At 41.5% G+C, this 23,057-nt stretch overlaps 1 protein-coding gene across 1 annotated transcript; it reads left to right on the top strand.

The window, feature by feature from the left end:
• Nucleotides 1-722: 722 nt before the first annotated feature.
• Nucleotides 723-10,485, top strand: LOC144508227 (sialic acid-binding Ig-like lectin 13). Its single transcript, XM_078236040.1, has 7 exons — nucleotides 723-823; nucleotides 1,249-1,623; nucleotides 2,356-2,667; nucleotides 6,618-6,905; nucleotides 7,729-7,822; nucleotides 8,557-8,644; nucleotides 10,405-10,485. Exons 1-7 carry the CDS (start codon nucleotides 781-783, stop codon nucleotides 10,483-10,485), a joined length of 1,281 nt encoding a protein of 426 aa, XP_078092166.1. The 5' UTR covers nucleotides 723-780.
• The last annotated feature ends 12,572 nt before the right edge of the window (nucleotides 10,486-23,057 follow it).

The following is a 23,057-nucleotide window of genomic DNA, read 5'->3' as shown; positions in this document are numbered from 1 at the left end:
TAGATTAAGGAAACTCATGCAAGGAGAAACTGCAGAGTTAGCAAAGTAAGAGAGGTAGACAATAGAGAAGCAGCTAAAATTAGATAAGGTTAGCACATAGAGTGGAAGACAAGGGACAGACAATAAGCTATTGACGTCAGAACCTCTTCCGACCAGATATGTGGTTTTAAAACCGGTAACGACGATGGAAGTTGGAACAGATGTCAGGAAGTTAGAATAGTAGCCGTCTCTTGCAAAAAGCACAAATGACAAGACAAACACGAGCTGATGTCAATGTTGTATGTAATATTTGCAACACATTGAATATAAGCTCTGTATTTTCAGCGTTCCAGTAAGGTGGCACTGACCTCCTGTCCTGTCTGAGCCGGAATTAAGAGGGCGTTTGGGCTTCATGTGACAATCAGATTCAGGACGCTTCATGTCTTCTTCTACATTGGTTCGTCAGACATCGAATGAAGAGTGACTGTTGTGTTGAATCGAGCATATCTGCTGGACACCTTCTTCAGTGTGTTGAATATTATTTCGGATCTGACGGATGTACATTGACAGCTCATTTAGCATCAATCTCTCATTCAGAGCCGATGAAAGGTATGCTAATTTCTGAGCTGATGAAGGAGGCTAAATGATGATGCATAATTCTTGAATATTGGAAGCTGCCTTGATGCGGATGGAACATGAAATTCAAGATGTCATCAGGAAATATAATTCAGCGAGCTAAATCTGATGAAATATGAAATGGATTCTTCATCTGGTCACTGAAATCAGCAACATTTTGCAGTCATGCAGATTTGGGTGTTCATGTCTTTCATGGCATTAACCGAAGGTATTTCTCTTAAATTTTGTGACATTTCCACTGGAGATTATACATATTCTGGGTATGAACAATATGTATTGAAGAAAGGACTAATTGAGGAGAGAATGACTGAACTTGGAGGTTATATTTCCATTTCCATCTAGATATAAATGTTCAGAGAGAAACCTATTTCTTGACTTTTTAACAGATATGCAGTCGGTCGTTAATTCACTATTAAATATGTATCTTGCTAGTTCTCAAATTCCATTGAAAAAAAAACAAATGCTCTAGTGAATACTTTAGTCAGGGTTCTTGTTAGTAATTATTTAAAACTGATATTAATTGTGAAAAGATTGTTGGAAAAAAGATGTTTTATTAATTAAGTAATGATCTTTCAAGACGTTGCAATGAGTTTAAAAATGACACTAAATGAAATCTGTTGCTTTATTGTTCAGCTATTTCTCGTGCTCTGCCCACTGTGCTGCTGCCAGAGGTTGTGGAGACAGTAATAGGTTCATGTGCAGTGATCGAGTGCACTTTTGATGGCCAGGTCAATAACACCAATCTGACAGCATTGTGGATAAAGATGGGCTCTGGTCCACTTCAGCCGGGAGCCACAGCCATTTTTGATTCAAAAGATCCAATGAGACAGCAGGAAAACTGTGTTGGGAGATCTCTGTTCACGGGGAACATTGGAGAGGGAGAATGTTCGCTCCTCATAAGAGATATCAGAAAGAGTGATGAGGGCACCTACCAATTCATATTGAAATTCAGAGATAACTCCCAAGAACAAGCTGCTGATCATTCTATGGTGAACATTTCTGTTTTAGGTGAGTTTGTATTTGCTTGATTTTTGATTTAATTCCGAGTGTTCAATTTGAAGGTACAAATACAGTCAATGACCTAATGTTCCAGCTGAGCTCAAAGACAAGTTGAATTAAAGTTCGCAGAGGAATAAGCATTCGATCCAATGCAAAATACATTAATCCACCGTCACTGTCTGGCTAACTTGGGAGATAAAATAGACAAATGATTCATTAAGTGACCATTTAATGTCCCGTGAGAAATATGGACGGAACGGTTGCACAATGGTTAGCACTGCTACCTCACAACTCCAGGAACCCGGGTTCGATTCCGGGGTTGGGTCCCTGTCTGTGTGGAATTTGCACGTTCTCTCCGTGTCTGCGTGGGTTTTCTCTGGATGCTCCGGTTTCTTCCCCACAGTCCAAAAGACGTGCTGGTTAGGGTGCATTAATCATGCTAAATTCTCCTTTATTGTCCACGAAAAGGTGCTGAAGTTTTGTGACTCGTGGGTTCTCACAATAACTTCATTGCACTGTGAATGTAAGCTTCCTTGTGATAATAATAAATAAACTTAAAACCAGTTTTTCGTTCCAATTAATAATTCTGAACAACAAATCCATTCACAAAAATCCTGAATGATTATTAGTCTAGACATGATTTTTTAAAAATCCTTTCTCAGATTTTTGTTGGAACAGATCCACTTCCCTTCTCAAGTGATAAATTATTCTGACCCTGGTTTGCTTTTCTCTTTCTCCCAGAAAAGCCGCATATTTCGGGGTCTGGGGAAATGATTGTTGGTCAAAAGAAAAGCTTGACCTGTTCAGTCCGTCACAACTGCCCCAATGACAACATCCAAGTGAAATGGAGACGTTACAACTTGTCTCTGCCACTTCCCTGGTACATCAGCGATGAAGCGAGCAATCGGGATGAAAGAGGAGGTTATCGGACAGTTTTATCTGAGCTGACATTGATTCCATCATCTCATCATCACCAAGCTGTTCTGGGATGTAGTATTCTAATTGATGGCTTCGCAATCTCTACCCCACGAATTATTACCTTGGAGATTGAATGTAAATGTTTGCTAATTATTACCTGTTATATAGCATGCTGACCACTGGTACACTGGCACAGTGGCTAGCACCGCTGTCCCAAGTGCTGGGACCCGGTTCAATTCCGACCTTGGGTGTCTGTCTGTGTGAAGTTTGCACGTTCTCCTGGTGATGGGTGGTTTCCTCCGGGTGCTCCGGTTTCCTCTAACAGTTCAATGATGTGCAGGTTAGGTGGGCTGGTCATGCTAATATTGCCCCTTAGTGTCCAAAGGAGTGCAGGAACTTTTTTGTGGAGGGGGTGCGGATGGCGGCATAAATATGTTTGGTTAGGGGGCAGAGGGTTTGAGCGTGATACTCGCTCGGAGAAACTTTGCTGTCTCGACGGGTCGAATGGCTTACCCTGCATTGCAGCGTTTCGATAATTTATAAAATTTACATCGATTGCTGGCACTGTAACAAGTATTCAAGTTCTGATCATTGAAGTTAACAAGCAGAAACTGGCGTTTATTCTGCCAGTTCTCACTTGTAAAATCAATGACTTCATTTGATCCTCAAGCAGATTGTTCTGGGATGATTCACTCCCTAAAAGAGTCTTGAGGATGAAAGTTATGAAGCTGCTATCTGCTTCAATGTAAGATCAAAAATGCGGGAACGGTTAAGGATTGAACCGAATGAACTCCCAGTGATAAAGTATTTAACTCACATAGCAGATGCTCAGAGTCGAAGGGGGTCAGAGGTGCGGCAGATGTTGGGTGCACATCGTCAGGAAAATGAGTTTGCAATAATCTCTAAATAGTCGACATTAAAGATGATGAACTTCCATTCGAAACGCGCCCTCCTGCCCGATATAATGGTTCTTACTGGATGGGCTTCATCCTGATGGAATATTTACATTTGACATGAATCTTAGCCACCACAATCCTCAAAACTCTGCATCAAATAGAGTGGAATACCCAGCCAGTCTTGCTGTGTCGTGGGGATGATGTACCTGCTCCTTATTGTTAAAGTATGTGACTTGCTGGTACCGCCAGGTCTTTTTTTGATGGATGAAAAACGCTAAAAATCACAACAGCAGACATCGCAGTGAAGACCTCCTGCACACTTTTCATAAAGTTATTTCTCAACATAAAGCTTAATCTTGATATCTCGCATTAAGATCTCCATGGAAACCAATAAACTCAAAAAAGATGAACTCAACGAACAGCCTCAAAAGCAAAATTAATTCAAGATTTCACTTAATCAAACGTCAAAAATAAATATAAATATGTGTTCACAAATTATGTATTAAATTTGATTAGCTATTACGTTTTAAACAGCTGGTAGCACACAGGAAGATCTTGCACCCCAGGTAGTCAATTCACCAGCTGATCCATCATCGTCAACATTCAGTCCCTCCAACACTGATGCACAATGACAGCAACAAGAGGCAACACAACAATTCACAAAGCAGCCCTTCCAAAACCTACATTTACTATCTGGAAGGGCAAGAGCAGCACACAGATGGGAGCCACTACCTGCAATTTCCCCTCAAATACACTTGCATCTTTACTTGAAACTACATAACTTGTCCTTCATTGTCTTAGAGTCAAAATCCAGTAACGCCCTCCAGAGATATGTGTGCACTTAAACAGCATGGATTGCGACAGTTCAAGATGGCACCTCAGCGCCACATTTGGCAGGGAAATTGTTGGAGAAGATTCTTAGAGATAGGATCGATACACATTTAGAACTGAGTAGTCTCATTAGCGATCGACAACATGGCTTTGTACGAGGGAGGTCATGCCTCACAAATTTGGTTGACGTTTTTGAAGAGGTGACAACAATGATTGACGAGGGAAGGGCCGTGCATGACGTATATCTGAATTTTAGTAAAGCATTTGACAAGGTCCCTCATGGCAGGCTGGTGCAAAAGGTTAAATCTCACGGAATCAAAGGTGAACTAGCTCGATGGGTACAGAACTGGCTTGGCCATAGAAGACAGAGGGGAGCAGTGGAGGGGTTTTTTTCTCATTGGAGGTCTGTGACTAGTGGTGTTCCGCAGGGCTCTGTACTGGGACCTCTGCTGTTTGTGTCATATGTATATATATATATATATATATAGATAGATAGATAGATAGATAGATAGATAGATAGATAGATAGATAGATAGATAGATAGATAGATAGATAGATAGATAGATAGATAGATAGATAGATAGATAGATAGATAGATAGATAGATAGATAGATAGATAGATATATATGGTTTGGAAGAAGATGTAGCTGGTCTGATTAGTAACTTTAAGGATGACACAAAGATTTCTGGAGTTGCGGATAGTGATGAACATTGTCCGCGAATACAGCAGGATGTAGAGAGGCTGGAAAATTGGGCGGAGAAATGGCAGATGGAATTTAATCCAGATAAATGCGACCGTGATGCTTTTTGGTAGATCTAATGCAAGTGGGAGCTATACAATAATTGGCAGAACCATCAGGAGTATAAACACACAGAGGGATCTGGGTGTGCAAGTCCACAGATCCTCAAAGGTGGCAGCACAGGTGGAAAAGGTGATGAACAAGGCAAATGTCACGCTTGCCTTTATTGGACGGGGCATAGAGTATACAAGTTGGCACATGGTGTTGCAGATAGGCCGCATTTGGAATAATGCGTCCAGTTCTGGTCACTAGACTACCAGAAGGACGTGGAGGCTTTGGAGAGAGTGCAGAAAAGGTTTTCCAGGATGTTGCCTGGTATGGCACGTATGAGCTATGAGGTGAGATTGAGTAAACTAGGGTTGTTCTCCCTGGAAAGACGGAGGTTGAGGGGCGACCTAATAGAAGTTTATAAAATTATGAAGGGCGTAGGTATGGTGAACAGTTGGAAGCTTTTTCCCAGGTCAGAAATGACAAACACAAGGGGTCACAAGTTCAAGGTAAGGGGGGAAAGCTTCAATATAGATATGCAGGGGACGTATTTTACACAGAGGGTGGTGGGGGCCTGGAATGCACTACCATGCAAGATGGTTGAGGCGGACACGCTCGGATCGTTTAAGACTTATCAAGATAACCACATGAACATACTGGGAATAGAGGGATACAAACGGATGGTCTAGTCAGGAACACATGATCGTGCAGGCTTGGAGGGCCGAAGGGCCTGCTCCTGTGCTGTATTGTTCTTTGTTCTGTGTTCTCCAAGCGTAATTGCGAATGGGGAATAAACAGTAGCCTCGTCAGCGACACCAACATCAAGTGAAAGACTAAATACAAACTGTTCAATCCCTTCAGCATATTTGCAATTAATCTCAGCCAGTCTGTTCCTTAAGGCTCTGCCAGTTCCAGAGATTCATTCTGTTTCTTCATTCAGGCTGGAGTTAGCCTTGAATTACCATCTGACTGCGGCTTTATTCCATCCGAATCTCACAGGGACAAATCCTGATGAGAGGCACAGCTTTCCACATTGGAAGCTGTTTGGAGGGTACACTCTTTAAATTTGGTACCTACTTGCACACATTAGCAGTGAACCAGCAACATCATTGGCTGTGTTGTTTTGCTTTTAAATCATTTTTACATCAAAGCGTCCCTAACAAGTCTCCATTTCAGAGAGCATTTGAGAGTCAACCACATTGCTGTGAATCTGGAGTTACATGCATGGCAGACTAGGTAACGGTGGCAGATTTACATCCTGAAAGAACATTAGTGTACGAAATGTGATTTTCGACAATCGCCTCATGGTCATCATTAGACATTTATTCCAGATTTTTATTGAATTCAAATTTCACTATCTGCCGTGGTGGATTTGAATACGGGTTCCCAAATCTTGTCCTGGGTTCCTGGATTATCAATCCAATGACAACTAAATCTTTGTTCCTCTGTCTTAGAATAAGCATATCTGAGTTGTTATTATGCGTGTTTTAGTCAGCTGAATGTGTATTTCAAATTCGTCCAGTGTTTGGAATAACGTTATGTAATGAAGACTCTGTTTTGTGATTTGCAGATAAGCCCACAATAATAACAGGCCCGTTGTGCACCAAATCTGAGAATGGGACTGATTGTACCTGCAGCGCCGACGCCAATCCGTTGGCCAATATGACCTGGACCATCAATGGGGCAATCATCACCGTGAATAGATCAGATGGAAAAATCATTACCCGGTCTCTGAATAAATATCAAGTACAGAGCTCTTTGAGGCTGAATCACCCAGTTCAAAGAGGAATCGTGATCACTTGTATTGCAACCAATGAGCACGGTGATAGTGTCAGCATCCACCAACTGCACTCTGACGGTACATGCTTCATTTATCTATAATTGCAAAATTGTCAATGAGTTGTTCCATCCCTAGTCCCTCCATAACTGGGCAACATTAGTATCACCAAATAAGAGCTTCACTCAGCCGGTCAAGGCAGAATGCTCTGTGGAAACAACGTTAGGAGGAATATCTAGCATTAGATGATCTCCAGTTGAATGGTAAGGTCGGCAGAATCAGTTTTACGCTGTGTTCTGAAACTTGCTATGTTTATGATTGCCAAGAAAACTTTGCATTATCTAAACAATGGTAATGTTGGAAGATGAATAATTCACTCCACATTGAAAAAACCTTTTCAAATATCTGGGTTCATTTAATCAACAACAATCCAAACTCTGTGGAAAATATTCATTTCCAACAAACGTATACTCAATCGGAGGATATCAGTTGAGAATTTTTTAAAAATCTAACATCAGTTGCATTATTTGTATAATTCACAAACGTTTTGGGTTGCATCCTGTGAATGGGACGGCTCAATATTCTAATCAGGTTAAACTCAATGGAGTTTTTACATCACAGTCTGCAATATTAATCTAATTTCTGACCTTTTAGATGCATTTTGTGCATCATAAGGAAGATAATATTGATCCCTTTGACCACATAATACCCCCAGTCTGGAACACATGCATACAATCCTTTTGTATGTACGACGTTACAAGATGAGACACCAAGAAACATAACTTATTGCTTGCCTTGCAGTTTCATTCGAAAATCGGCTTGACAATTGGAAAAATGTATACAGGATTGCTGGTTTGCCACCGTTCCCTAATATATAGAGTTCCTTCTTTCCTGATATTTTTAGGAATGCATTCCTGGAAAACCTTCTCCAATATTTGCAGAGGAACCGCTATTCTTGTTGGACTTATTGCAATCCTTGTTGCCGCGAAGATCAAGATGTAAGTGTGATCCTTTATTGTGTAGAATGGAATTGTAAACATCAACAGTCGAGTCTGTTTGTCAACAACTCCTTGAAGCAGTTATCCACGAAAAGTATTGAAAATTTGGATGAACTAATTCAAAAGCTACCAACATCATTAACAGTGGAATATTAGTGGCTGTCTGCCTGAACATTCCTCCAGTTACATTATTATCCTTTCATTTTTTCTCTTAAACCTGCACGACCTGCGGTCCCTCATCTGCCCACATATCTAACCCCATTCAGAACATGTTATTTGGTCATGTGATTGGGCAGAAGTATCTTCTGTGTTCACATAATATGCGCAGGACAATCTGGAACCTGTGTTCAGGTGAATGTTCTTTGTCCCAGGGATGTCTCTAACAATATGCTAGAATGTTACGCCCAATCTCACAATCAAACATTGACTGAAATAGTCAGAAATTGTGGTGCATTTCTTTAAAAACAGTTTTTAGGCCAATGGGCTGAAGGAGTAGAAATACCTCTTCCAAAATGGCATATTTCGGTCAGATGTTGCTGATATTTTGTGGGTTCCTTCATTCTGAATAATTGCTTCAATGAGTGGAAATGGTTGGCTATATTTGAGCGCAGCAGAAGAGCAAACACAAGACTTTCCAAAACTCCTAATGCACCTGATGAGACCGACGCAATATACATGAGGGAAACATTCTAGATCATCCTCAGAAATGTTTTCATTTATTTGTCATTCTTCAGGAAGAAACTGGAAGAAGCTGCACATGTGGCAGGAAGGCAGGAGAATTTGGTAATTTACCGGTCTACACAGAATACATCAAATTCCGAGGCAAGTGCTGCCCAGCATTGCGGGCAATTGCTACTTTTCAAACCGCAAATTACTCAGGGAAAATGCAATACATCAATGGGAGTTTCAGAAACATGATCCCTGAGGGTTCAAAGAGGGAGTGGCCTCGTCGCATTCATGACAGCGAATCATGGAGACTTGATTAAGCCATGTAGTGAGATCGGCAATGAAAGTAGGACGGATTTCACAAGAGTGTCCTTCATAAGCCACATAAACTTTCAGGAAGAACAATCAAAAAACAATATAAGCGGCTTGGAAATGGAAATGAATCAATAGGAAATGCTGGAATTCCTCATTAATTCAGCTGCATCTAATTAAACTTTCAGTTTATTAACCTCCTTCAGCACTGGTAAAATTGAAAGATGAAACAGTATTTTATCAGATTAAGAAATGGAGAGGAGGAGGTTTTGGGGGAGATCAGAAAGGGATAGGATCAAAAGGTGATAAGAGTAAGGGTGGATGAAGGAAAAGATGAAGGTGCAAACCAAATATGGATTGTAATGTAACAGCCAAAAGAAGCAAAGATGTCCCTCGAGACAGTATTAGTATTAAAAGCATAAACATGACCAGAGGTTGATATCCTAAAATTTCAGGTCTGAAATATCACGTCCATTTTGCAGCTTTTGTCAATGTTCTTGTTGACACCATTCAGACCTGTTCTATGCCTCTCAATTTTTTTTTCTTCCCTGTGCCAGTGCACATTTGTTTGCACCTTTTGCAATTACCTTATTTTTCCCCGATGGAAGTTCTTCTACTTTCCAACTATAATAGAGTTCTTAATGTTTTTTGTCTTTCTTCATAGTATTTGTGAATTGCTGGCCAGGCCAATATTTATTGCCCATCCTAACATCCCTTGAAAAGGAGTTGGTGAGCCACCATCTTGCAAATCTACAGTCCATGTGGTGTCGGTCCACCCATCAGTGCTGTTAGGGCGGAAGTTCCAGGATTTTCACCCAGCAACATATCTTACATATCTTCCCTTCTGCTCCGCTATGTCTTTCCCCCCACTTCTGCTCCTGTTTTAAAAAAAACTAAACCTCTTGAACCTCTAGCTTTACCCAGTCGAAATGAGAATTGTCAGCGAGCCATAATTGGAACTAGCATTCTCTTGCACACATTTTCTCGGGCCAAATTAGTATTTCCATTAGTTTTAACCTGTAATACGCCAAAACGTTCAGAGTAATTAGCTAACATTAAGCCAATATTAGTGCCAAAGTTAATCCCTTAATCGGCATGATAAATTCCTGGATAAACATTTCTAGTTTGTTTGATCTTGCTGTGTCTGAAAGTGGCTGTCATCTTTCTTAGATCACAACATTGACTAGGTTAACATACTTCGTCAGTTTGACAGAGCATTGAATTGTTCACAATTACATCAATCTAAATAATTATGCTCTTTATTCAGGTAATTTACTGTCGTGATTTCCCATTGCAGTGCCTATTAAGTACATAGCAGCTCTTGTCTCAACATGATCCGAGAATCCCACTGACCAGAGGCAGATTATTAAACCCATCTGAAGCACAGTTTTCAAATTTGTCACACCGACAGTATTTTCATTGAGCCTGAATTTCAAGAACATTTTGTTTTACTTTTCTCTATAATCGAAATCACGCATCTGACGGAATATGAGAAAGCTCAGCCAGGATAGAATATTTTTCTCATACAAACAGGGCACGAACCACCGCCTTCAGTTCATGTCCTCAGTAACTCTCTAACTAAAAATAATCGTGTTCCTTCACAGAGTAATCGCCATACTCATGGCCGGAAAGTGACAAAGCCAGTTCAAAATGAAGAGATTATCTACACAGCTATCAATGTTTGAAAACTACGAAAATACAAATGGTAAAGGCATCCTGATGGTGAACCGTAATCAGAACAGATCTGAGAATGAGCAGGAGTTCATCTCTCAGCTTAGATCATGACGAAGTGTCCAGACCTTAACACAGCTGACGTTGCGGAATTATACAAACATCATCACTTTGGAATAAGGGCGATGAGAATACGTATTTTCCTGAAGTTTGATGGAATACTTTAATTTACAGTCACAAACGCAGGTATAGTTGGTAGGATAATAACTTTTTTTTCAACATTTTCCCTCTATTTTGTGAATCTAAACATCGTTATAAAAATATGAACTCTGATGACAAGAACAAGATTGCAAAAAGAAAATAATTTTCAACAAAACAACAGAAAGTTGAATTTGTTTCTTGCTATCTGCTGCTAATTTAATGTGACCCTGAGGACAAGTTTAAATTTCGGAAACAGGAGCGCAGTATTGGAAATTGCTGGTGGACCCATAATATTGGGCTAAGGGGAGGAATGGGCGAGGTCCAGACACGAGAATCTCTTTGAGCGAATTTCAATTGCGAATTTTACTCGGCATTTAATTCCATCTATCCTCGTGCATACTTTTCTGATGCTTTCCGCTGGTTACAACACACAACCCTGTCATGATCGTTCCAACATGGAGAAAAAGATGCCAGAATTTACACATTAATAAATCATATCCCCAATTCCAAACACTGTTTGTGTTTTGTGATGTTTGACAGCGGTTCAGCATTAAATTCTGACAATAGTTTTCAGCCCTGAATGTTCATGCTCTCTGGAAGAAATAGCAAGATTATATTGGTTATGGAAGTTTCCTGCACAATTGGACATGTTTTATTACCCAAACCTATATTTTATTCGCAAAATTTATAAAATCACATGACAACATATTTAGTGCTGAAAATTACAGAAAGTGCAATAAATTCGACTTGTCTTCACACAGTGTGGTCCCATTTAGGTTTCTTTATGAAATAGTAATTATGTTCATATTTACAATTTACATTCCATGTCAGGCAGGGATGGCAAAAATCTGCAATCCCTCAGATGTCTCAGTACAATAGCAATACAGCCGCATTCAGTATTCAATACCGCCCCAGGGGATTCTCCACAATTGCCATCAGCTTTGTTGACTATGAATGCAAGATCTTAGAAAGACACATTTTCACGTTCCGTATTTGCACTGGCAACCTGAAACTTAAGCGTGTCCCACAGCACAAAGTCGGGAATCTTGGAATGTGTCAACCTGCAACACTCGTTCAGGGGGAGCTGTTTGCACTGTAAGACAAACAGACCACGAGGAGACCAATGAGTTTCTTTAACTGAGTTGATGGTTCTCTGTGGATCCACAAGAGATGGGTCAGATCCTAAATGAATATTTCTCATCAGTATTTACTGTTGAAAAAGGCAGCTCAGTTGTATCTGAATGTGCATGCCGCCGAACAGCCCATAGAGTGCAGGATCCTCCATCACAGAACTGTTTGTAATTACCCTTAACAAAAACCACCTCACCTCTCTCAAGACCTTCTTTGAAAAAACACATTCCACAAGGAGGTGGGCAGCATCCACATATTCCTTTTGGACGGAAGGGCAAGGCTGGTAGAATTAGGGAACCCTGGATTACTTGGGATATTGAGGGCCTCGTCAAAAGAATAAGGAGGCATATGACATGCAGAAGCAGCTGGGATCAAGTGGATCCCTTGAACAACATAGAGAGCGTAGGAGTAGAGTTAAGGGAGAATTCAGAAGGGCAAAAGGGGGACACGAGATTGCTTTGGCAGATAAGGCAAAGGTAAATCCAAGAGCTTTTACAGATACATAAAGGGCAAAAGAACAACAGGGAAGAGAGTAGGGCCTCTTATCGATCAACAACGTCATTTATGTGTGGATCCAAAAGAGATGGGTGAGATCCTAAATGAATATTTCTCATCAGTATTTGCTGTTGAAAAAGGCATGGAAGTTAGGGAACTTGGAGAAATATATAGTGATGTCTTGAGGAATGTGCATATTACAACGAAGGAGATGCTGCAAGTCTTAAAAAGCATCAGGGTCGAAAAACCCCTAGAACATAATAAAGTGTATCCCAGGACTTGTGGCGCCAAGGGAGGAATTTGCGGGTCCCCTGGCAGATATATTAGAATCATCGACAGCCACAGGTGAGGTGCCTGAAGATTTGAAGGTGGAAAATGTCGTTTAAGAAGGGCTGCACGAAAAAGCCTGGCAATTATAGGCCGGTAAGCCTTACATCTGTAGTGGGTAATCTGCTGGTAATCGACATGCATTTAGAGAGGGAACAACTGATTACGAATGGCTTTGGGAGTGGAAAATCATGTCTCACAAAATTCATTGAGTTTTTTGAAGGGGTAACCGAGAAGGTAGATGAGGGCAATGCAGTTGATGTTATCTACATGGACTTTAGCAAGGCCATTGACAACTTACTGCAAGGTATTTTGTTGCATAAGGCTAATTCTCATGGCATCCAGGGTGAGGTACCCAAATGGGTACAAAATTGGCTTGATGATAGAAGGCATGGATGGTTGTAGAGGGTTGACTTTCAAACTGGAGGACCGTGAACAGCGGTGTGCCTGAGGGATCGGCGCTGGGTCCACTGTTATTTGTCATTTATATGAATGATTTGGATGAGAATTTAGAAGGCATTGTTAGTAAGTTTACAGATGATATCTAGATTGGTTGCATAGTGGACAGTGAATAATGTTATCTCGGATTGCAACTGGATCTTGATCAATTAGGCCAGATGGAGTATAATTTAGATAAATGCGAAGAGAGAAATATTGGTAGATCAAACCAGGGCAGGACTTTTTCAGTTAATGGTCAGGTGTTTGGGAGAGTTGTACACCAATGAGATCTAGGGGTACAGGTTCATAACTCCTTGAAAGTGGAGTCACAGGTGGACAGAGCGGTGAAGAACGCACTCGGCATGCTTGGTTTAATTGGTCAGAACATTGAGTACAGGAGTTGGGATGCCTTGTTGAAGTTGCAAAATACATTGGTAAGGCCACACTTGAAACACTGTGCACTGTTCTGGTCACCCTATTATAGAAATGATATTATTCAAGTGGAAAGAGTGCAGAAAAGACCTACTCGGATGCTACCAGAACTTGATGGTTTAAGTTATTAGGAGAGACTGATTACACTGGGACTGTTTTCCCTGGAGCGTCGGAGACTAAATAACGATCTTATAGAGGTCCATAAAATAATGAGGGGCATAGATCAGTGAGAGAGCCAATATATTTTCCCAAATGTAGGGAGTCTAAATGTAGAGGGCATAGATTTAAGGTGAGAGGGGAGAGATACAAGAGGGTCCAGAGGAGGATTTTTTTTCACACAGAGGCTGGTGAGTTTCTGGTACAAGCCAGAGATAGTAGTCGAGGTGGGTCCAATTTATTTTCTTTTAAAATGGATTCTGACAGTCACATGGTATGCTGGGTACAGAAATATATAGGCCAAACCTGGAAATTGGGACTTGCTTAGTGGTTTAATAAAGGGTGGCATTGACAAGTTGTCCGAAGGACCTGTTTCCATGCTGTAAAACTTTAAGGCTCTCTGACTCCAATGTCTATTCCTGAGCCCAACCGCCTAAAGGACATTTCGCAGTTGGGGTGAGTGTCTGAGCATGGAGGAATGACCTGATGGCGATGAGCCTTTCTGAATACCAGTTAAGATATGACTTGTTTATTTTTTGAAACTTCTGGTGATGAGGGATTTGGCAAAATGCTTTGCCTGTCTGCTTAGGAAACCATCCATCAGGATGCATTATCCCTGTGTCCTGAAGGGAATCAAGGACGATACAAGCAGACAAAGGACAGACAATTGAAACGGTATTGTTATGAAATGTGTTTTAATTGTGTTTCTCTTCGGTATGTTTTCGCAATCCCTGGGATTTTGTCTGCACCGTGTTATCTGTCGGTGGTGTCCTTTATTGTTACTGAGCTCGTATAATTGACATCATGTTGGCTCTTAGCCTGAACTAATGCATTGTTATGGTCTTTAATTGTTTCCCTCGAGTGACAGAGTCGAGCTTGATGTGGGATTATTGCCAGTTCAGATGACTGGACTGAGTACAGCTTTTTTTTCACGAGGAATTCGACTTTTAGTTTCGTTTTTTTCAGAAGTTGATTGAAGCTACGAGAAACAGCAATGGTTTTGCCCCTGTCTGGAGCTGGAGGTTTTGCTGTCTGGCTGGCTCTTTTTGGATGCTGCCAGAGACCGGATTTCCCTCTCTGATGTTTGGAGATTATTTCCTTCTTTGAAAACTGCTGCCGGGTTCACTGTCCAGAGGTATGAAAAATACTGAGAACCCAGCATCACCCCAGCACACTTATTTTTCTGCTAATTAATTCTGATCAAGGGTGTATGTCTCTGGGATATGTATTTACATTTACACTGGAGCAACAATGATAGCTAGCTGTTAAGAGTTATACTGTGCCACGTTTAAGTCTTGGAATTTGTAACATTTACGGTAATTATTTTTCTTATATGTTAACTGTTGTGTTTAATAAAAATTGTTTGAAAAAACTGCGTAGATTGTCACTAGAATCGTACCTGAAGTGAAACACCTTTTGTTCACAAATGCAGAAGTCAAAAGCAACATTTAAGGTCTCGGCTAACTTCACAAAATACCTTGGATATTCTGGCCAGTGTCTTAATTCTACATCCATGGCGATGCTGGACATCCGTACATCTGCTTTCATGTGCCCAGAAGCTAAACCTCTCCGACCCCTGTACCCAATTCCAGCTCTTTATTTTCTCCATATTTTATATGATCATAGAATCCGAACAGTGCAGAGGGAGACAATTTGACTCAACGGGCATGCACTGATTCTCCAAAAGAGCATCTTACTAAGGCCCAACCTGCCGCCCCAACACTGTAACACCGCTGAGTTAATGGCGAATCCACAAAGGTTACACATCCTTGGCCACAGGCAATTCAGCAAGGCCAGTCCACCAATCCTGCACATCTTTGGGGTGTGGGAAGAAACTGGAGCACCCAGACAAAGAACAAAGAAGAAAAAAGAACAGTACAGCACAGGAAACAGGCCCTTCGGCCTCCAAGCCTGTGCCACTCATTGGTCCAACTCGACCATTCGTTAGTATCCCTCCATTCCCAGATTTCTCATGTGACTATCCGGAGGAAACCTGCACAGACACGGTGAGAACATCAAAATTCCACACATACCATCACCGAAAACCGGAATCAAACCCAGGACCTGTTGCAGTGAGGCAGCAGTGACAACAACTGTACATATCTGTAACACCCCACTGAGTTCACTTTTATGTAAACCTCAGACCTTAAAACCCTGTCAATCTTTGGACATCCTCCAACTTGTACAGCATCCCTATTTTGTAACTTCCTCCAACCACACCAAAGTTCCCTATCTCTTGCAACCCCGCCATCATTTCTAACATCTGCAACATTCTTCATTACCCCAATCCTCAATAATACCAACTATAGCCCCCAAACCCTCACACAATAAAGTCCTCCAGAACTTGCAAAACCCATTATCTCTGCAACAACCTTCTGGCACGAAAAGTCTCTCCATATCTGTAACTTCCAGCCTCCTCCAATCCACAATATTTCCTCTCGACCAGGGCTCCAAACTACGGCCCACGGGCCACATCCGGCCCGCAGCGGGCTCACATCTGGCCCGCAGCTACTGGAGCGGGACGGGATTCCCGTTGCCGAAAACACTCCCGCATCCGGAACCCCGCCGCTGACTCAGGATCGGGACGCTGGGACAGAAGCCACAGGCTCGCCGCTCCCGCGGTGTCTGATATACCCATGGGAATCTCCGCCTTCTTTACCGGCCTATTGTCCAATCAGAGCTGCCGTCCGGTGACTGACAGTTTATTGAACGAATCAGCAATTGGGACATCTGGCATCCAACTGCCGCTCTGCATTCACTGAGTGACAGCTGCTTTAGCCAATCTGCAAGCTTCATCTGTCTGAAATGAACGAGAACAATGACAATAATGGCGCAATTCAGACCAATTCAGTTATGGAAGGAAACAAAGAAAAGAAAAGTGGACAGTGAGTGCCGCCTGCTTAATGAAGAATGGGGTGCAAAGCACTTCTTTGTACATGCAGGTGATAAAGCCTTGTGCGTCATATGCAATGAAACTTGCGGTTTTGAAGGAGTACAATGTATGTTGGCACTATGAGACCAAACATGAACCAAGTTATTCGCAATTCACAGAACCACAGCGTTCGGAAAAATATTGAACCAATGCAAGGGAGGTTGCTTTCCCACCAAGCTTTTTTACGCAGAAGATAACTGAAAATGAAGCTTTAACCAGGGCCAGTTATAAACTAGCTTATGTGTTGGCTGAAAGAGGAAAGCCATTCACCGATGGAGATCTCATGAAATAGTGTATAATGGAAGCAGTGGAAGAGTTATGCCCAGAAAAAGCAAATCTGTTCAAAATCATCAGTTTTACTCCAAATACTGTTGCTCGTAGAATTGAGGATATCGGAAGCAATATATTTAGTCAAATTGCAGACAAAGCAAGACATTTTCAGTTGTATTCCCTCGCACAAAGAACAAAGAACAATACAGCACAGGAACAGGCCATTCGGCCCTCCAAGCCCGTGCCGCTCCCTGGTCCAAACTAGACCATTATTTTGCATCCCTCCATTCCCACTCCGTTCATATGGCTTTCTAGATCAGTCTTAAACGTTCCATTGATGAATCGACTGATGTGTGTGACACATCAGAACTCCTAGTATTCATTCCTGGCGTCGACAGTGAATTTAATGCGACACAAGAATTAGCATCAGTGCATAGCATGCACAGCACAGTCACTGGAGAAGACATCTTTAAAGAATTGCAAAAAACTGTGTTAGAATATAACCTGGAGTGGAATACACTGCAATGCGTGACAATTGATGGAGGAAAGAACACGTCAGGGGTGAAGAAAGTTATGGTTGGACAAATCACAAAAGCTTGTGAGATTGGTGGAATCTCAAAGCCCATGTTTCTGCATTGCATTATCCATCAACAAGCATTGTCCTGAAAATATGTAGATATGTCTTGCGCTCTGGAACCTGTTGTTTCAACAGTGAATTTCATTCGATCTCACGAGCTTAATCAACACCGGTTTCGTGATTTTCTGAACGAAACTGGTTCTGACTTCGGTGACTTGCCATATTACACAGCAGTTCGATGGCTAAGTTGTGGAAAGGTTCTATCATGGTTATTTCAGCTCAGAGAGGAAATTGATTCCTTTCTCACAGAGAAGAATCGATCCGAACCACTTTTATCAAACACTGACTGACTTTGGAAATTGGCACTTTTTGCAGACGTGACAGGCCATATGAATCAATTGAGTCTGAAGTTGCAAGATGAAACAAATTTGATTTGTGATCTATTCACTCATGTCAAGGCATTCAGGGCAAATTTGATGCTATTTCAAGGACAGCTGAAAGTTCATAACTTGATTCATTTTCCATGTTGTGAAAAATGTCATGAAGGAAGTGATGCAGAATTTCCTTCTTCATTTGCAACAGAAATCATGAGGACTTGTGAAAACAATTTCAGGAACGATTTTCTGATCTTGATGGAAAGAGAGATGAAATAAAACTGTTTCAAAATCCATGTGGCTGCAATGTTGAAACACTCCCAAGTCAGTTTCAAATGGAAATTATTGATCTCCAATCAGATGACATGATGAAAGACAAGTATAAAGAATGAAATCTGATCCAATTTTATAAATCTTTGCAGCCTGAGCGGTTTCCAAATTTGAAGCGATTTGCTTGTGGATTTGTATCAGTTTTTGGTACAACGTACTTGTGTGAACAAACATTTTCAAAAATTTCAAGCTTGAATCCTCAGTTCAGCAATATTTTGAATTTGAAAAAGCAGTTCCATCATTCCCATTAAACTTGTGGAAGACTTCATGATTTGTTGGTTCCGATTGAAAACTCCAATTGTCAGAATTGTATAGAAAGCTGCATCCTGAACTTATTTTTGTTCGACCTCTATTAAGGGTTCAAGTTTATTTTGAATTTATTTGCTTTGTTTTACTGAAGTTCTTTCTTGGGGTGTGTTTATTTTTCTTATTCTGTGCCACAGAATTGGTCAAATTCTCATTTCAAGTAAACATTTGTAAAATGTCAGTGAATAAAATTAAGTAAAAAATGAATAGCCTGCTTTTCTCATCTGCAGTTAAGTAATTGATTATTTTGTCAGAGTATTTGCTAATGTTTGACATTTTTACTCATTATATATCATTTCTCAGTGTATGCACGGCATTGTTTCTTTGTAATTGTTACATTTCTCCTTTGTTCTGAATCATATCATGCTGATTACAAAGATGATCTCAATAAAACGTATTCAGTCATTTAAATTTTATTCATTCATTTATGAAACTTTTTTTTTTTCTTTGGCCCCCGAAAATGTGTAAAATATACGACGTGGCCCTTGCACTGAAAAATTTGGAGACCTCTGCTCCAGACCATATAATCATCCCTAATACGGTAACCTCCTGCAGAACTTACAGCTCCATCAATTGTTATTACTTATTCAAGACACTGAAAGTTTCCCTTTCTCTGTAATTTGCTGGAGCCCCTACAATACACCCTACCTCAATACTCTCCCTCAGACCACACAACCCTCCTTAACTCAATAAGCGTTAGTAATGCCTCCAGTCCTCCCTGTCTCTATAACTACCTTCATTCCCTATAACCCTCACTAGCACTGTACATTTTCCTGAAATTTCAGCTCTCCGATCTCTGTAACTTCCTTCAACCATGACTATTTCCAACTTTCTGCAAACTCCTCAAGTCACTGCAACCCTTCGATTCACAGTAAACTCCATCGCCCCGACAAAACTGCCTACCATTGTAACTTCCAGCAGACACAATAAACCCTCCCTATCTTTATATCTTTCTGTAGCTCATGCAAACCTCCCTACCTCAGTAACCACATTTAGATCCTACAATCCGATTGAACTCAGTAAATTTCACCAGCCACTGCAAGTCTTCCTGTGTGCAAAACATCCTCTAGCATGTGAAATCTTCCACACCTCAGGAGCAGCATTCAAGCCTGCAAACTCTCCTTCTCTCCAAACTCCTCAAGCTGCTACAACTCACTTTATCTCGGACATTCCTCCTTACCCCACAATCCTATGCATTTCTGTAAGCTCATCCACCACATCCAACCATCTCTTCTGTTGAATCCACCTCTTCCCCATGCAATCCTCCGTATCTAGATACACGACTCCAACCAGTACTGCCCTTCCAACGAAATTAATGTTTCCCGGCTTCAATAACGTTGCACAACTGTATAGCTTCTGCCAGCCTCGACAACTTGACCTCTGTAACATGTTACACATGTTTCAATCCCTACACTCTTCCATATGATTGCACGCTCCTCCAATGCATGCAGCCCTCCTTATCTGCATAATCTCCCATGGTTCGTAGAATATTCCCAATCTCTGTATTATCCTCCAGGCCCGACAACTCTCCCTACCACTGTAACCTCCTCACGCATCTAAAATCCTGTGTATCTCTGTGATAGCCTCCAGGGCTCAAAACGCAGTCTATATCTGTAAATAAATCCAGCCCCAATAACGCCCCCTATCTAGATTAGCTACTCCATTTACTCTTGCCCTCCCCATCTCTGTAACCTCGCCGAGCGCCTACAACTCTCAATATATTTGCAACCTTCTTCAGATGTTGAAATTCACACTATATCTGTATCTGGTACGTCCTAAAACCCCTAAAAACCTATTTCTCCCTGTAACCTTACCCAGACACTGAAACACTCCCCACATCTATGACCATTTCCTGACTCTTGTCCTCTTTTTATCTTTGTAAATCCACCTCTCGAAGAAAACAACATCTGTTAACGCCTACACTCCTACAAGCCCCCTCATCATTGTAACCTGATCCAACACCTCCACACACCATATCTCTGGAACCTATTCCAACACCTGAACGATCCCTCTCACCATAGCATCCTTCAGCTCCTACAATCCTCCCTAACTTTTAATCTCCTCCAATCTCCACGACCCTCCATATATCTGTAATCGGCTCCAGTCGCGAACATTCTCTAATCCTGTTACCGCCTCCAACCCCAACAACCGAACCTAAATCTGTAACTTCATCCAGACTCGACAAGCCTCCGGAACGATGTAAAACCCATGAATCCGGAACCTTCCATTTCTTTACCTTTTGAGAGCCTCCAGGACTTGTTGAGTTCATGCCCTGTGTATTGGTTTGTGGTGCAACCTACTGCCATTGTGCATCGGTGGCGAAGGAAGTGAATATGATATCTGGGTTGCTAATTCAATCAAGCTTTTTTTTCCGGAGTAAATCGAGCTTCCTGAGTTTTCATGGAGCTGATCTCATCCGGACAAGTTCAGAACATTCCGTCACACTTCTGACTTCGCATTGAAAATGGTGGGCTGTCTTTGTGAAGTCAGGATTTGCATTACTCGCCCCATGAATCATAGCGCCTGACTTGCTCTTGCAGCCACAGCATTCATACGGTGAGTCCAATCCAGTTTCATGTCAATGGAAACCCTCAGCCAGTTTTTATTGCGGGATTCAACGATGGTCAGGCCATAGAACAATCAAGAAGTGATGGTTAGATTCCCTGTCGTTAGAAACGGTCCTTGTCTGGTGTTTGTGAAACACGAATGTTCGTTGCCACTTGACAGCCCGAGCTGGGATATTGTGCAGGTCTTGCTGCATTTGGACATGAACTGCTTCAGTATCTGTGCAGTCATCAGCAAACGTCCCCACTTTTGACCTTATGATGGAGGGAATGTGTTTGATTAAGTATTTGATGACGTTTGTGCCTTGTACACTACTCTATAAAAAATGTTAAGGGACTGAGGTGACCCGAGCTCCAGCAACAACCGTCATTATCCTTTATGCCAGGTATGGTTCCAACCGGTGAGGAGTTTTTAGTTTCCCACTAAATCCCATGTTCTAGGGCATATCGATGCCACACACTCGATCAAATGTGGCCTTTGCTGCGAGGAGCAGTCACTTTCACCGATATCAGGTTATCATCATTTTGTACCAGCTTCCACTGGGGAGTCCACAATTGAACGTACACAACTTCCCAATAGCATTCTGAGGGTTTTGCTGGTGAAAACTATTGGAGCTTTGCGTGTAGGTCCAAGTTCACGACTTGACGGCTACTTTATGAAGTAGCCAAACAAGTTGATTAACAGGCTGGGAGTCTGATCAATCCATATGATTGCTTGTGGTAAGAGTGGGGGAATATTCTGATCAGCCGAACTGCAGAGACAACCGGAAAGCGTTGTCGTACTTTATCAAGAAACATCCTGCACCAATCCAATTGAAGTCCATGGACGCTCCCGTTGGTCCTTGCACGCGATAGAAAAGGAATAGTCCCGATAAGCTTTTCTACTGCTTGTAAATCATAGGACTATTATTGAAACGTTACAACGGCTAATACATTTCAAATCTTTCGAAGATGAACAAGCACAATAGTTATGAACCAATCACTTGATTGTTTCTCTATGCATCACACATTGTTTTCCTTTCTATCTGAATATTGCAGACTGAACTCCCAGTAGGACCCACTCTCCGTCTCTCTCTCTCTCGCTCACTCTCTCTCCCTGTCTCTTGTGGTTCATTAAGCTCGCTTGAACATTGAATTTGGTGAGGGCTGATCATTCATCTCAACGCTATTCTCTCCAACCCCTGATTTCCCTTTCTCTCTTGATGTCATTATTCTCAAAGGCAGAGAATCCACAGTCATCTGGGGTAGAGATATCCAAAGATATACCACCCTCTCAAATAAAATAAGGAATTCGTCTTCATCTGAGTTTGAAATATTCTATGTCTTACTGGGAGACTGTCTGCCCTGGTTCCACAATTAATTGCAAGTGGAGACAACCTATCCAAATCTACCCTGTCACACGCCCTGTAAGATTTCCGTACGTTTTAATGAGATCACTTCTAATCTCTCAAAGCAACCGTTCAGTTTTCTCAATCACTCCACTTATAATTCTCCCACGAACCCCGTGTTTAATCTGATGAACCTCCATTGCACTCTCCCTATGGTGCTTGCATCCTTCCTTCGGTAGCAAGACAACAACTGCACACAATCCTGCAGGTATGGTCTCAGCAAAATTATATAACTGGTGCAAGACATATTTATGCCTCTATTCAAAACCCTTTGTGATGAAGCGCAAAATGTCGTTTGCGTTCCTATTCAACGTTACCCCCTGCATGCCAGATTTCATTGTCTAATGGCGAACGACATCTAAGAGGCTCCAAATGTAAACATCCCCCTGATTATGCACGTACGAAGCATTGATATTGTGGGAAAAGTTCAAATTAATTAAATCAGTTTAGGAACAAATTACATTCTTCTGTTCACATTCTTGCCTCTGGGCACGTGGTCAAACCTGGAAGAGGTCAGGGCAAGGGCAAACATGGACAAATTGTTCCCGTTAGCAGAATGGTCAACATGAAGAGGACAATGATTTACACTGATTGCACAACACAACCGTCGGTGAAAGGAGGATTTTAAATTTTATCATGTCATGATTCTAATGTCGAATGCTACT

The sequence above is a fragment of the Mustelus asterias genome, chromosome 20, assembly GCF_964213995.1.
Source record: "Mustelus asterias chromosome 20, sMusAst1.hap1.1, whole genome shotgun sequence".
In the NCBI taxonomy this organism is placed as follows: Eukaryota; Metazoa; Chordata; class Chondrichthyes; order Carcharhiniformes; family Triakidae; genus Mustelus; species Mustelus asterias.
The sequence above is the reverse complement of the archived record's forward strand: the minus strand, read 5'-3'. Positions and strand labels throughout refer to the sequence as shown.